Here is a 14316-nt window from a genome sequence, read left to right as displayed (position 1 = left end):
GACCATGTGCTCATCAATCTTTGACAAGAAACAACTGACATAACAGCCTGACTTGCACAAGCCCTTGCTCTGTTTCTAAACTGCTTCCTACTGTCACCTCCCCTTTCCTCCTGTCACTGTGCCCTGAGTCTTGCCCTCTGCTGTAGCTCACTTTTCCCTTCTATGTCTACAGTGACTGAAAGCACAATTAAAATTTTCTGTGCAGCACACCTTTTCTCCCCTCCAGGAGAAAGATGGGAGCTTACTGTACATACATCATGACAAGACATGAAGGACAGAATATCAAACACTGTTACTGTCCAAAAAAACTGATTTGAATACCAATTTCCATCCTGGTTGATTTTGCAGGAAGATGTTAGAGTCTTCTCTCTAACATGCCCCCTGAAAATAAGTCATTACATTGCCATAGACACATACTGATAAGAGTAGGCTCACACTTGCCCTCAACAGTGATTATCCTTGAATGTATACTAGTTTAAAAACCTAACCTAATGCCTCAAAAACGTATTTTTGGGTTTATGGATGTGGGAGAACAAAGGCTCAGGGTCACCAGGGTGCTGCTGGGTAGAGGGAGGGGAGATGACTGGCAGACAGGCAGCAAGCAGGGGCATTTGTTGGGATGGATTGGCCGGGTTTGTAGCTCCTGCCAGTGGCAGGACCTATCCAGGGAAGAAGCTGAGAATGCAGGTGGCAATCCACAGCTCCCATATACTGATTTTCATTCAACTATTTGCACCCTTTGTGTAGTGGAGCAAAGATCACCACATTACTCCCACCACATCCCAGATTATTGCTCCCAGTTTCATGGTAGCGCATCATGCCGTGTAAATAGTGATGCAGTGCTCCCACAGGACACCACAATCCTCAAATGCTAATTACCACTGAGCAGAAAAAGACAAGATTGTCCTACTTACAGCCATGCAACTGCCTTTAAGATCAATATGGTATTAGGAAACTTATGCTAAAACTCTACAACCTTTTAAAGGACTTATTTTTTGGGGGAGTAGCATATCATAGGCTTCATCAGAGCACACTCTGAAACTGATTGCCACCACAGACACCCACTTGGAAAAAATTAAAAAGAAGTATCAAAAAATAACATGCAAGATTTAAAGATAGATTTTCAGCCTTATTGTAGCATCATTTAACTTCCACTTACACACAATGATTTATTTCAGAGAAAGTCCATCCTATTTTCTTCTCCAGATAAGACTTATCTGAATTTCCCTGAATCCCTCCACTGTCAGTGGGCAGCAAGTGTGGACAGAAAGAAGTCACGCAGCAGATTAACCTCACTGTGGTTGTTCAAAGCCAAGTGTAAGTCCAAGACTGGAAAGGAAATCCTGATAAAACCAAAGACCAAATCCTTAATTCTGAGCTCGCTCATTGGACAAATATAAGCATAAAATTAAAATAGCTTTGATACCAGTAATTTTTAACTTGGAGGGGAATAAGTTGAAATCAGTGAGGTTATACCTGTTTAGGTTATCCATTATTTTGGCCCTAGACTTGTTTTCATGTGTTTCACTCTTGCTTGATGGATTTCAAGGAAAACAAAGACTTTATGTGGGATACAATTACATTTTGGTGGAGTATCTCCAGTTATTTTTCCAAAGGAAACTTCTGGGTGGGAAAACTTGACACTTGGAAAAGCATGCCAAAATTTAGTGCAAGTTTATATTTACCAAAGGAACATTTGACATTTCATTGATGCATCACAAAGAGAAACAAGGGACACACCTGACAGGATTATCTTGTAATGAAGTATTTTAAAACAAGCAATGGTACTGCCCAGCAGTAAGAAAAAGCAAAGCAAATGCAGGAGAACTGAAAAGGAAAGAACTCCAATCCACAGAATGTGTGAATATTACTCACAGCACAATGACACAATCCTTAGTCTCACAGTACAGGAGAAAGCTTGGACAAAAGCATATCCAAAATGCTGGATATTTTTCAATAGGTCAAGGTATTTTCAGTGCAAATACAAAAGTGCTTTATTACCATTACATACCCTATCATCTTAAGTATTTTCAAAAATCAGCCATGCATAAATTTTAGTGGGGTGATTTTAAATTTCTTTAGAGATGTTTTTGCTTTCACTCCATATTATTATAACATGCCTTTCTCACACAACTTTCATGAGACCTCTCAAGACACAGTCGTTTTCTATCCCCATTTCAATCCCCATGGTTTTCTATCTCCAACTACCATTCACAAAATGGATTGGAGCTTATCAGAGATTTGCACTATTTTTCAGTTTCCTATCTAAGCCAACCTCAACTTTCCTGGCAAATGATAATGAAAAAGATCATTAAGTAAAGCAATAAAGAGCAATATAAAAGCTCATTATAAGCCCAATTCATAAAATTACAAGCTGTAGTGTGCAGTATGCACAAGTAAAACTGAAAACCAAGTTCAAGCATACCAAACGAGATTATAAATTAGCTGTTGTTTTTCTGTCTGAGAAAAGCCATTCTTTAATGAGCTTGGAAACACAGCTAAATATTTTCTTTCATAAATTCAAGAAAAAGCCATACCACTTTTGAGACTTCTGCTGGGCAGCCTTTTCTCGTCTCCCTTTTCCTCTTTTAAATTTTAAATATTGCATAGGAACCATTTGCTCTGTGAGGTTCCCATAGTTAGGACCAAACCCTTCTCAGAGGAATTTTGGCACCTTATTAATTAGCTGGTTATGAGAAGGAGCTGTACTCTTTCAGTGACTCCTATTTCACCATCAGTAAAGTGTGATACCATAATAAATTTCCATCAAGCAAACTATTTCTGGTAATTCCCCCTAATTAACACCAGACTGCTAATAATAAATTAGGCCCTATGTGTTTCTGATATAACCAAGATCTTGTCTGAGCACAAGATATTAACCAACGTCCCAAGAAAGTAAAACTTGAACCTAAATTAAGCCTTTGCTGGTAAAAGGATTTATATGCAATTTTGTGAGAAACCCTTTGAAGATCTCATATAGGGCATTTTGACCAGCAAATATTTTGAGTGACAGAGAGATTTGTTCTGTGCTGAGCAGTGAAAGTGGATTTATTGTGAAAACACACCATTGCGTTTTAAGCCAATAAATCTTAGACTGGATTACAGCATCTAATGAATGAATGACAGATCTCTTTTTTTTGTTGGTCGGTGCATTTTAATGTTACATGACGTTGTGATTGATAGAAACCAAACTTTTGCCATTAAAATGTCAAATGCAGACTTCATGCCTTTAAAAATTTGGCTTCTGGAGCTTAATGTACTGTTTGCAAATAGACTTGCGTTTGTCTCGCTCACAGCCTAAACACTGAAGGGGAGGCAAGTTTTCTGTAAAGTTGCCTCTAAATTTTATAGAGCTGTGCGCAGTGTTTTCCTTTGCCTGTGTAAATAAAGGTAAAAATACAACAGTGCTTTTGCCTGTTTAAGAGATGCTCAGCTAAGGGGATTCTTACCAGGCTGGTATTATCATGAAGGAACTGGCCCTGTCAGAACAGAAGTTAAGTGTCCCACGGTGAAAACAGAGACTGCTGCATGCCAAGGCTGAGTATGGTATCAGACAAGGCTTGCCAGAGCAGGCAGTATTTCTTTGGACAGTGTCAACTTAGGAAAAACATTAAACCCTTCCAGCGAAAAAGTGCAAGGTATTCTAGATGGGCAGCAGAATGGAGAAAGGATAGCAAATAAACAGCAATTGGCCAATGTAAGTTTTACATTGTTACATATTCTACAGCATTCAACACAGTATTTATACCTTTGCATCCATCTTGAAAAAAAGATGAAGAATCAGAGACTCACCAAGGCTGAAGGGACCTTGCCTAGTCCAAGGGCTGTATCCAGTCAGGTTTTGAGTATCTTCAAGCAGAAAGGCTCCACGATCTCTCTGGGCAACCTGTGCCAATGTTTACCATCCTCACAGTTGTCCTCTCACTACATACCAAGCCTGGCTCTTTCTTGACTCCCCTATCCAGGTATTTGTACACATTGATGAGATCTCCCCTGAGTCCCCTCTTCTCCAGGCTGAGCAGTCCCAGGTCTCTCAGCCTCTCCTTGTATGACAAATTCTCCATGCCCCTTACCACCTTCCTCACTCTTTACTCCAGTGCAGCCATGTCTCTGGTACTGCTGAGACCAGCACTGGACTCAGCTCTCCAGATGGGTCTCACCAAGGCTGAGCAGAGTTTTATAACTTCTCCCATCTGCTGGCAAGCCTCTGCCTAATGGACCCCAGGAGGCTGGTGGTCTTCCTTGGCTCAGAGGAGTTATCACTGGCTCATGGTCACCTTGGTGTCACCAGGACTCCCTGGTCCTTCCCTGTAAAAAAAAGCTAAAAAACCCATAAAACCTGGAGAATGAGCAGCTCAAATGCTATCTGTGTACAATCATGGCTTTCCTTTACTGGCCATGATTCAGGAAAAGAAAGTATCCAACAACCACAAAATAAGTGAAGACAGAGAACTTCAGGTTTTGAGTAGGGTTTATTTGCTTGTTATGTTTTTCAATTGTAATTAAAATTGCAAATGTGAACAGACAAAATTTAATGCCAAAGATTATTAAACACAAGCAAAGAAATCACCAGGACTTAACAGCTGGTAGCTTAGCATAAAACAATGTTTGCAAAGCAGCTGGCATGGCTAGATGATGCAAGTAGCTCTGTGAAGAAATAGGAACACAATTAACAGACCAACACACACTGAACCACAACTCAACTCCTGCTTTTATGTTTATGGCATTGTTATATTAAGCATTTATATTTACATGTAATCCTGAATTATTTCATTATAACATACTGAAACTGTCATCATGGATGAATTAGTCACTTATAAAGACATTCTACCTCCAAACAGAGTTAAGCCAAATTCTCTCACAGGCAGTTTTGGAAGAAAAACAATGACTGACTGAAAATGCATGCAAAGATCTACAGTAGTTAGGTAACTAATATATCTGTCCTGACTCTGTAACATTCCCTCATAACATGAATGCTATATGTGTGTTGTGTGAAAAGAAGTTGGGAATCTCACTGAATCCCCAAATGATTTTTTGCTATGTCAAGTCTGCATTCAAATGCACATTTATAATTATGTCTCTCAATGCATGTGCATACATGTGCATGTAGAAAGAAGTATATTTAAACACATACACTCAGACCCCAAAAGATTCTAGAGGTAAAGGCAAGCTTAAAATAAAACAAAATAATACCAGGATGACATAGTTCTAAACAACAACAACAAAAAAGGTAATAAATATTCAGTGAGATATATGGCATTATTATAAAGTGCTCTACTAAAATCTCACTTATTAAAATAATGATAAAAATTATGTTCCTTTTAATTGATTTATATAATTTGGTAAAGCCATTAAATATTCATTATCTATCAGTGACTCTATGCTTCCTTTAAAATTTTAAACAAATAGATAAAAGCAGAAATTAAAAGGCAAAGCAGCTAAATGAAGCAGTTCTATTGGAGCCTTTCAGGCTTTTGTCTTCAAATTCATTAACAACTGCAAAATTTCAAACCCTAGAGCATATAGATTAAAAATAAAATTCCAATTAAAATTATGAGGCTAAACAAAATTTAACTGGATTTTAAGGACAATGACAAACTGAGAAGTTTTTATCCTACGTTAAAATGGCAAGGTTTGAATCGCAGAAATCACGGAACACCTTTTCCTGTGCATTTCCCCCTCTTTGCTCACACATGTGCAATAAAGCTCCACTGAAACCTAGTCCGTAGGTCTCATTTCTCCACATTCCACCTAATTTTAAAAGCAACCTGGATTATATGTTACTGTATCTTGTCCAGTCTCCTTCCACCCTTCTGTTTTTCAGCCAAACTCACAAAAGGGTAGTAGATCTACAAAAGTGTAAACATTTTAAACAGCTTTATACCGTACCACCAAATTTCTTATTTACCAACATTCACCAAATTTACCAAATCTCTTCTGTACCACTGGAAGTTAAAAAAGAAACGTGGTAATATTGAATAAAAACAACTTCAGGAAATAAAGTGAAACAGTCCCACAATGTGAACCTGTCTCACTGAATTAATAAAAACCCAAATATTTTTTCGTATTTCAGTACAGCAATTTTGGTTTTCTTTCCTCCTCTTTTGCTGATGCTCCTCATTACAATTGCTTTACTCAACCATAGCAATTTTTTTTTTTTTTTACTTTTTTATCCATGTTTTTATGGATAAAACGATCCCTTTAATCAGTAAAAAAACCCACCCCACAACAGCAAAACCAGTTAATGGTTATTTTTAATGTCTACTACTAAAAAGAGCACTAAAGACTAACAACTCAGCTCTGACAACCCAGTTGAATCAAACAGCATGTAAATTCAGTTTCCTTCAGGAATCTGCTCTGGTCCTGAGAGAGCCCCCTTCACTGTTGTGCAATTCTGCAGAAGCAAATTCACCCTGTGCCGAGGAGAACACCTCCTCCCTGGCTGCCTGCAATTGCTCCAATTAAACCAGTTAAGCCCTAATTTGAGGCTAAGGGGGACTGAGCTGGTGCACTGCTCTTGCACTGCCTCTCTGTGTGGATGCAAAATTCCTATCAAGCCACAGAATCAGCTGATCTGGCCAGCGGCAAACGCATAATGACAGCATTGTCTCTCTGCTCCCTTGCAAGATCTGAGAGGTACTGAGCTGCTTAAACCAATGGAATATCATTTAACAATACATTCCCTACATCTGGAAGAAAAGTGAAAAATAAATCCTTAACTAATAAAAATCCTAACAGCTGAGCAAGAAAGTTCAGTTTTCAGTACGATACCTGGCACACCACCAATATACATATTCATGAGCTACGTGGTAAAGAATGTACTGAGAAAAAACCAATGTCCTCAGCTGCACTTCAGCAGCTTCCCTCATTCAACACCAGAATCTCACATTCTGGATACAAAACGCTGTTACCTGCAGATTCAGCACAATTTCCCCTTTACAAGGCACTTAAAGCTACCTAAAACCTGAACTGCAAACAGAAGAGTTGAAATCCCTGCTCCCTTAAGATTTGATCTGACATTTTCATTCCATCAAACACACTCTCAGCAGCAGCGGGTTTTGGCTTGTGTTCTGGTAGTACATGAGTTACAGAAAAGTATCCCATTTATGTTTTAAGTGGCATCTTCTAAATATTCTTTTTTACTAGCATAGACACATAAATGCTTTTTAAAAACCCTCATCCCTTGCAAACCCATCAGAAATTCAAGTGCAAAGGCACAGGTACATGTAATTATATAGGAAGCTTCCTGAATACAAATATTAGATTTAAAAAAAAAAAAGTTTTGGAACTATATATTTTGTGTAATCTCATCTTTACTTTGAGTTCTTGTTAATGGAGTTTAGCTGCAATACTTCCGGACACACTTTAAAAACATCACTGAAATAAAGTGATTGGGATTGCTGAATCCAAACTCCTTTTATTTCTTGAATAGCAGCAAGACTGAGACCTCTAATATCAGGTATTTACTTTTATAGATGCTTCACTTCTCATAATGAAACAGAGATAAATGTGGTCATAAAATCATGAAATACAGTAATGTGTGAAGCGCAGAGATGAGGACACTCGAATTGTTTGGCTTGGGTGCAATTCCTGATACCTTTCTTTTTATGAAGCAAAATCATACATGATAAACACTCTGAAAAATTAGTGTGCAATCCTTTCTGCAAGTTTCCACATCACTTTTACATTTTAGAAAAATTTGGTTTAAATAATTTTAACCAATTATTGAACATGGACATTTTAACTTTTCTGCTCAGTACATTTGTTACACAAGACAAACTCCAAGTTTCAGATGTTGACAGAGTGGGCGTGTTTCTTGCACAGTGGCTTGTCCTTCTTGGAGAAGAAAGTCTGTCCCTCCAAACTGTCACTACATACCTGAAATGGGGTAAGAAACAAAGGAACACCCAATTCAGACGGATTAATTACACCATAACCATTCAGAATGCCAAATCATGGTATGGTTCTATGCACAAATATATTCAAAGAGTAAGACTTACCCTTTCTTTTTAGAAAAAAGAATTACTTTTTAATGTAATACTAGTGGTTTGTGTAAGCATAACCTTTCTTAAGAGATGCTTAAGTGGGAGCAGAGTTAGATTCAGAATTTAAGAAAAAAAACCCCAATCATTAATATTGGGGCTTCTCTTTAAGGTTTTTTTGGTCATATAATATTAGCAAGCAATACCTTGGCTACAGTGTTTTTATGTCAAAAGCAGTCTTACTACTTTGGAAACACAGCCCATTCCCTTACAACCTTCCACACTTACTCCGAGGAAGTAAATGTCAAGGGTTAAATGCTGGGACACAGGGCTGCAATCCAGGACACCTTCGCTCGCACCCGTGCCAAAGGCTTACAATAGCAACACACCTTCCAAATAACTGGGAAAGCACTCTTTGTTTGGGCTCAAGGGGATTGAGGGAGGTTAGAGCTGTTAGCTCCCAGATGGGTCAGGCTAGCACTGCTGCCAGCGTTTGTTTAAAGGCAGACCAGCTTTACTTACGGAGCATACAAAGCAGGTGTCATGCCAAGTGTGGCCCAGGGCTTCAAGAAACCTGTCTCCAGCTTCAATGGGGAATTCACAGCCATGGCACATCGTACCAAAGAGGGCATAGTAATCTGCAAAGAGATACAAACAGCTCTTAAAGCATATGCAGAAAAGCAGGACTGACCCTTCGAGAACTTTATTCTTTCGCCGGCAGTACGTTTGGACTTGCTTCAGTTTATTAGACTGAGTATACTGAATAAAGAGCTCCTAGATCGAAGGGAGCTAGGATGTTGTCTTCTTGCTAATTCAGTTATCTTCCTCATCCTTTCAAGTGGGCAATGCTTCTATCTTCCTGGTGTTTCATTTCCTTGAGATCAACAGTGGGCTGGAGTGGGGGAAATGCACTCTTTGAGAGCACCCACGTGAACTCTACATGTTCCTTATTTCTCTCCAACTCTGCTTTGAAACCACACCCCAGCTGTTCACACTACAGACCTTCTCAGGGAGTAATGAACTCTGACCTACATTCTGGTACAATTTTTGCCCCAGACTGCACCACTCAAAACCATGTAATCATTAGCCTTCTGTCCTAATTAGAGTCCAGAAATTTGGATCAAATCAGAATACCTTTCTAGTCACTAAAATACATTACATGACTTTAAAAAAAAAACAAACAACAAAACAAACCAACAAACCCTTACTCCTCATTACTATGAAGAAGCTTCTCTAGCAATCTCAGGGAGCAGGGACTAAAACAAATGGCATTGAACCATTCATTTTCCTCTGCCCAAGTTGTCTGGTCTTTTTAACTTATATCAACTCTCAAACACCCCATTCTAGGAAGCAAATGTTTTATTTCTGCAGAGATAGCAGTGGCATTAGTGCTATAACATGAGAGAATTTGGGACCACCACACCACCATGGCAAACACGTCATGCAACATTATGTCCTCATAAGATGAGCTACAGTCAAAGTGACAGCCATAATGAAGCTTTGGACTCCATCTACCAGTAACAGAGTGTTACTACCATAGTAACACTCTGCCTCTGAAAGGGAAATTAGATGCCACGGGTCATTTTCAAAGGAGAATTATAAGGGGTGGGAAGCTGGGTAGAATTGGATCTTGTTTCTCACCTAGACTGTACACATCTGCTGAATCTCTAATGCTTACTGCAGCAGAGCCCAGAGAGGATCATCAGATGTGCCAAGCCCAAGAGAAAAGTCCTGGTTTTGTTTCCTAAGAAAGTGTTTTGTGTGATGACCTCCCTGAAAATGAATCAGCATAGGGGACATGTCAACAGGATGGGGAACACAAGTGCTCTAGAATAGCAAAGCCCTTGATAGCTGCTGGTGGCAAGAAACTGCTTCACTGATAACCTCCATTAATCCATGCTACTGGAATGAATTTTTAAGTGTTTAAAAAGAATGACAAAAACATCAAATGGTAGGAGAGACATGCAAAACCCCTGAAGGGAACAGCCTCATGACCATACTCTTTCAGCTCTTTACATTTGTGGTCATACAGAATCTTACTGATATTTTCCTGGTGCCAGCAGTTAAAACCTTTTGTTAGTTGGCCTGTGGTTGTGTTGATAAGTTTATTGGCTTTTCTTCTGAAGAAAGGGCAGTAGATAAGGCAGAATGAAGGGCATCAGCTTTCTTTTGCATGCTTGAATTGCGATACCACAGAAGCCTTCCAAGGCAGACTTCTTACATAGTCACATATCAGTGCTTCCTGCACACAGCATTTTCAAAACTAGGCTACTAACTCTGCACTTAAAAAATGTTCAAAGTTGTAGATATCCAGACTTTTATTTTAATTTTAGCCTCAACATCTAAACCCAGAACATTCTGCAGATTAATCCCCCTTTAATACTAATAGCTGATGCTGTTATAATTTCAAATACAGATTTAAAATTAGAACTCTCCTTTGCACTAGGAATGAGGAAAGTTGGCAGTGACATTTACTCCTTATTTCTTTAAAATTAGTCATAGACTCAAAACTCCAGCTGGACTGAAAGTCTTTGAAAAATTAATATAACTCAAATTAACATGTAGTTAGTGAGCCAGAGCCATTACAAAGTATCACTGCCAATAACACCTCACAGATTGTGTCTGCATTAACTTGCACTAGCAACTTTTTATCTCAGAAATAAACTTTGCAAGAAGTGTAGTATACTTGACATCTTACCACAGTTTTTCCCGCTCACAGTATAGAAAAAGGCACATTTTGCACAGGAATTGTAACAGTAGCACAAATCAATGCACTGCACAACATGTGGGTCATTTGGTGGCAGGAACAAGAATTGAACCTTAAGAGAACAAATCCTGTCATGAGCTTTCCACCCAAAGGGGAGTTATTGATTCCTCCAGTACTATTTTTGAATCATCAAATGGTTTCAGGATTAGGGGCTTCACATGGCTTCAGGATGAAATTTCACCGTGCTGTCACTCTGGAGGATGCCACTCATATACCCGTTTCCTCTGCTGCTCCACAAATTCAATAGGAGCAACACCCTACCCTACATTTGTCACCAAGTTAGCAATAACCTACTGTGTCCTTTTGTATCAGCCAACATCTCATTAAAGCAGCTCTTACAAGAGAAATTTTGGATAAATTGGCCTACTTCCCTCATGCTTACAGTACCTAGCACTCTCCCTGGCATGCGCTGTGAACAACTCTGGGATCAGCTCAGAAGGAAATCTAAGAGGTCATTAGAATTTCATGCTAAATCTTTTCTAGCCAATCCATTTCTACAAATTGCAATGTTCCTAAGAGTAGAAGGAAAACTATAACAAGGGTCCAACTGACAGCTCCAACACATCATGAACTGTGAAAACAGATAATTTTGATACAATTTTGTCTCTTTTCCATTTTCCGTGGGAATTCTTTTACAAATTGCTTATTTCTTTCCTAGCTCAGAAGGGTACATGGAAAATTTTAAGCGAACTAGAAAACCAACTTAAATAAACACTGTTCAAACTAATAATAATAGGCTGACAAGAGGCTCAGCATGGCCTGGCAATGTCCACTCACAGCCCAGAAAGCCACCTGTATCCTGGGCTACACCACAGAAGGAGTGGCCAGGAGGCAAGGGAGGGATTCTGAACCATCTACTTCACTGGAAGTCCTGAATCCAGCTGTAGGGCTCCCAAGATGGGATGGATGTGGACCTGCTGGAGCAAGTCCAGAGAAGGTGACACAGATGCTCAGAGGAATGGAGCACTACTCCTTTGAGGAAATGCTCAAAGAATTGTGGTTGTTCAGCCCAGGAGAAGGCTCCAAGCAGACCTTACAGCACCTTCCAGTACCTGAAGGGGGCCTAGAGGAAAGCTGTAGAGGGACATTTTATAAGGACAAGTAGTGATAGGACAAGGGGGAATAGCTTTAAGCTGAAAGAGTACACTTATATTTGATAATAGGAATATGTGAGGGTGGTGAGGTGCTGGAACAGGTTTCCCAGAACAGCAGTGGATTCCCCATTCCTGGAGATGTTCGAGGCCAGCTGGATGGGGCTTTGAGCAGCACAGTCTAGTGGGAGGCATTGGCAGAGGGGTTGGAACCAGATGATCTTTAAGGTCCCTTCCAACCCAAACTATTTTATGATTTTATAAAAAATGTTATGATTAGCTGGAAGTGCTAAAAACCAAACCAGAAATGCTATGAATTTCTAGGCCACATTGTGCATGTAATATTGCTCATCCATCAGGCTTTCAAGCGCTCTAACTGTATCACTGTATCTTTCCCCTGACAGTTTTTTATCCTTGATCCTGCAAAAAACTATCTGGACAGACTGCTTACTCTTGGAAGCCCCTCAGGCTGTGAATAAGGCTATTCAGAGAAAACCACATTACTCCACTGGCATTTGCTTGTGTTTGGTAAATAAGCAGATTCACATAAACTTCAGATTACTTTAAAGCCCATCAGAAAGTCACCCTAAAACTGACACTTTGATCTATCACTGATACTCCAGCTGAGAACTTAACAGGAATAGGTAAAAATCAGTGACAGGAAGCCTGCTGCTGCTGAAGCTGATGAAGGAATCCTCACCAACTCCTCCTGCTGCAAACTAAAGTGTCTACAGCAGCAGTTATTGCTTTGAATTGACATATCAAAGTTACGTGAAATTGCTGGGGCGCTTCTAATGTGTAGCTTGAGAAAAGGGAATTATTTTTTTTCCCCAACCTTACTGAGCTTTGCTTTCCTGCACAGCTGCAGTAAACTTTGGTTGTGTTGCTTCTTACCCGTCTCACAGTAGGGATCACCATCTTCTAAGTGAAAAACATTATTGCGGATGGGGTTATGACAGGCCACACACACAAAGCAGGAAACGTGCCAAGTTTGTTTCAAAGCATTTATTACTTCCTGTGGGGATTAGAAAAAGTGTTAGGAACACATTATTTCGATGTGATGACTAGAATTGTGGTAGCCATACCTCCACACTTGATTCATTTCAAGAATACTTCGTTTCCTGCTGCTACTTTGAAAATGGGTCGTGCACACAAGTTCTGCGATGTTAAACTTAATGAGGTGCTTTATTTATGGTACATCTCCTTATTTTTCATGAGCAATCCTTTGGGGTCTTTGGAAGGTTTGACATAGAGTTGGACATATTTTAACAACTCATTTGTTCACATTCTTAATTTTAATCAGGATCTCACCCATAATGGGCCCCTGAAATAAGAAAGGCGCATCTCTCCCTTCTCTTGAAGTCCGTGAAGAGTTAATCAGAAGACATCACACAGAAATTACGACTGCTCTGTGCTGTTTTGGGAGATGCTATAGCACCAAATATGACTTGAGAATTGTGCTGCCAGAGCCCTGCATGACCCCAGTTACACAAGAATGCAGACACATTGCTCTCTGCAGTGAAACAGCAGCCGATCGGCTGGCAGGCTCAAATGAGCAGTATCAGTACCCAGTAGGAGAACGCGTCTTTCCATCATCATTAACACTGGGAATATTTCACTGCTTCTCATCTAGCAAGCAGTGTGTTCTTAATGCTCAGTTCACCTAAGGAGATTTTTTTCTTTTTACTTCCCTCCCCCACTTCTCCCTTCCCATTCTGTAAAAAGCTGCCAATTAAAAGCATGTTGCTCAGGAAAATTTGGTACTGAACAGCTTCACAAAAACAGGAGCTGAGCTTAGGAGAGCCAAGGAGCCTACAGCACCTTCTCTCAAAGACCTTGAAAAGGTTCAACATTAGAAGATCCAAAGGTGTATTTTGTATGTGAGAGAAAAAAGGTGTGTCAAGAGTATATTTGAAAGAATGAAGACTGGGCCAGGTAAAATGGAATTTCATAGCAGAGAGGCACTGAACACTGATTATTGCTCCCACCAAAGAACAGGCCACTTGCTGGTCACTTACCCCAAGGATCTTCCTCTGGCACTTCGAACACTCAGGGGCAAAGAACTTCTCATAGCAGACCTCACAATACAGCATCCCTTTCTCTTCCACAAATCCTATGTAGGCCATGGAGGTTTTGCAGTGGGCACAATTAAACTCCTCTGGATGCCATGACTTTCCCAAAGCCACCAAGAAGGGTCCTCTGATTAGAAAGAAGAGATATCATCAGCAAAAGCACTTGGACTGGCTTCTGCAAAAGCTGTTAATAGATTTTTCTGCAAAAGCTCTGTGCCATTATGACACTGTTCACCCACATACATTGCTACATCCCTCTTTCCTCCTTCAGGCTCTAAGAAAGCTCCAAGTGTTGACTGTATCCATCTCCATTGAACTCTTTCCTAGAAATCCCTGCCCACAATAAACACAAATTCTTTTCACTTCACCGCATTTCAGAAATCTTATTTTAGAACTACGTTAAA

The 14316-nt window shown here is 39.8% G+C and overlaps 1 protein-coding gene across 5 annotated transcripts in view; it reads right to left on the bottom strand.

Annotated features, from left to right (window-relative positions):
• Positions 1-4453: 4453 nt before the first annotated feature.
• Positions 4454-14316, bottom strand: part of PDLIM5 (PDZ and LIM domain 5) — a 126839-nt gene continuing 116976 nt past the window's right edge. For all 5 annotated transcript variants that reach the window (XM_071431655.1, XM_071431650.1, XM_071431651.1 and 2 more), the window contains 4 exons: positions 13859-14039; positions 12735-12855; positions 8505-8620; positions 4454-7878 (listed from right to left, as the gene is read on the bottom strand). In XM_071431655.1, the coding sequence (XP_071287756.1) occupies positions 7789-7878; positions 8505-8620; positions 12735-12855; positions 13859-14039 (508 nt within the window). In that variant the 3' untranslated portion in view covers positions 4454-7788. The remainder of the gene's footprint in view (positions 7879-8504; positions 8621-12734; positions 12856-13858; positions 14040-14316) is intronic.

The sequence above is a fragment of the Agelaius tricolor genome, unplaced genomic scaffold (genome assembly GCF_023055355.1).
Source record: "Agelaius tricolor isolate 1412-34295 unplaced genomic scaffold, bAgeTri1.0.p SCAF_8, whole genome shotgun sequence".
NCBI lineage: Eukaryota > Metazoa > Chordata > Aves > Passeriformes > Icteridae > Agelaius > Agelaius tricolor.
The sequence above is the reverse complement of the archived record's forward strand: the minus strand, read 5'-3'. Positions and strand labels throughout refer to the sequence as shown.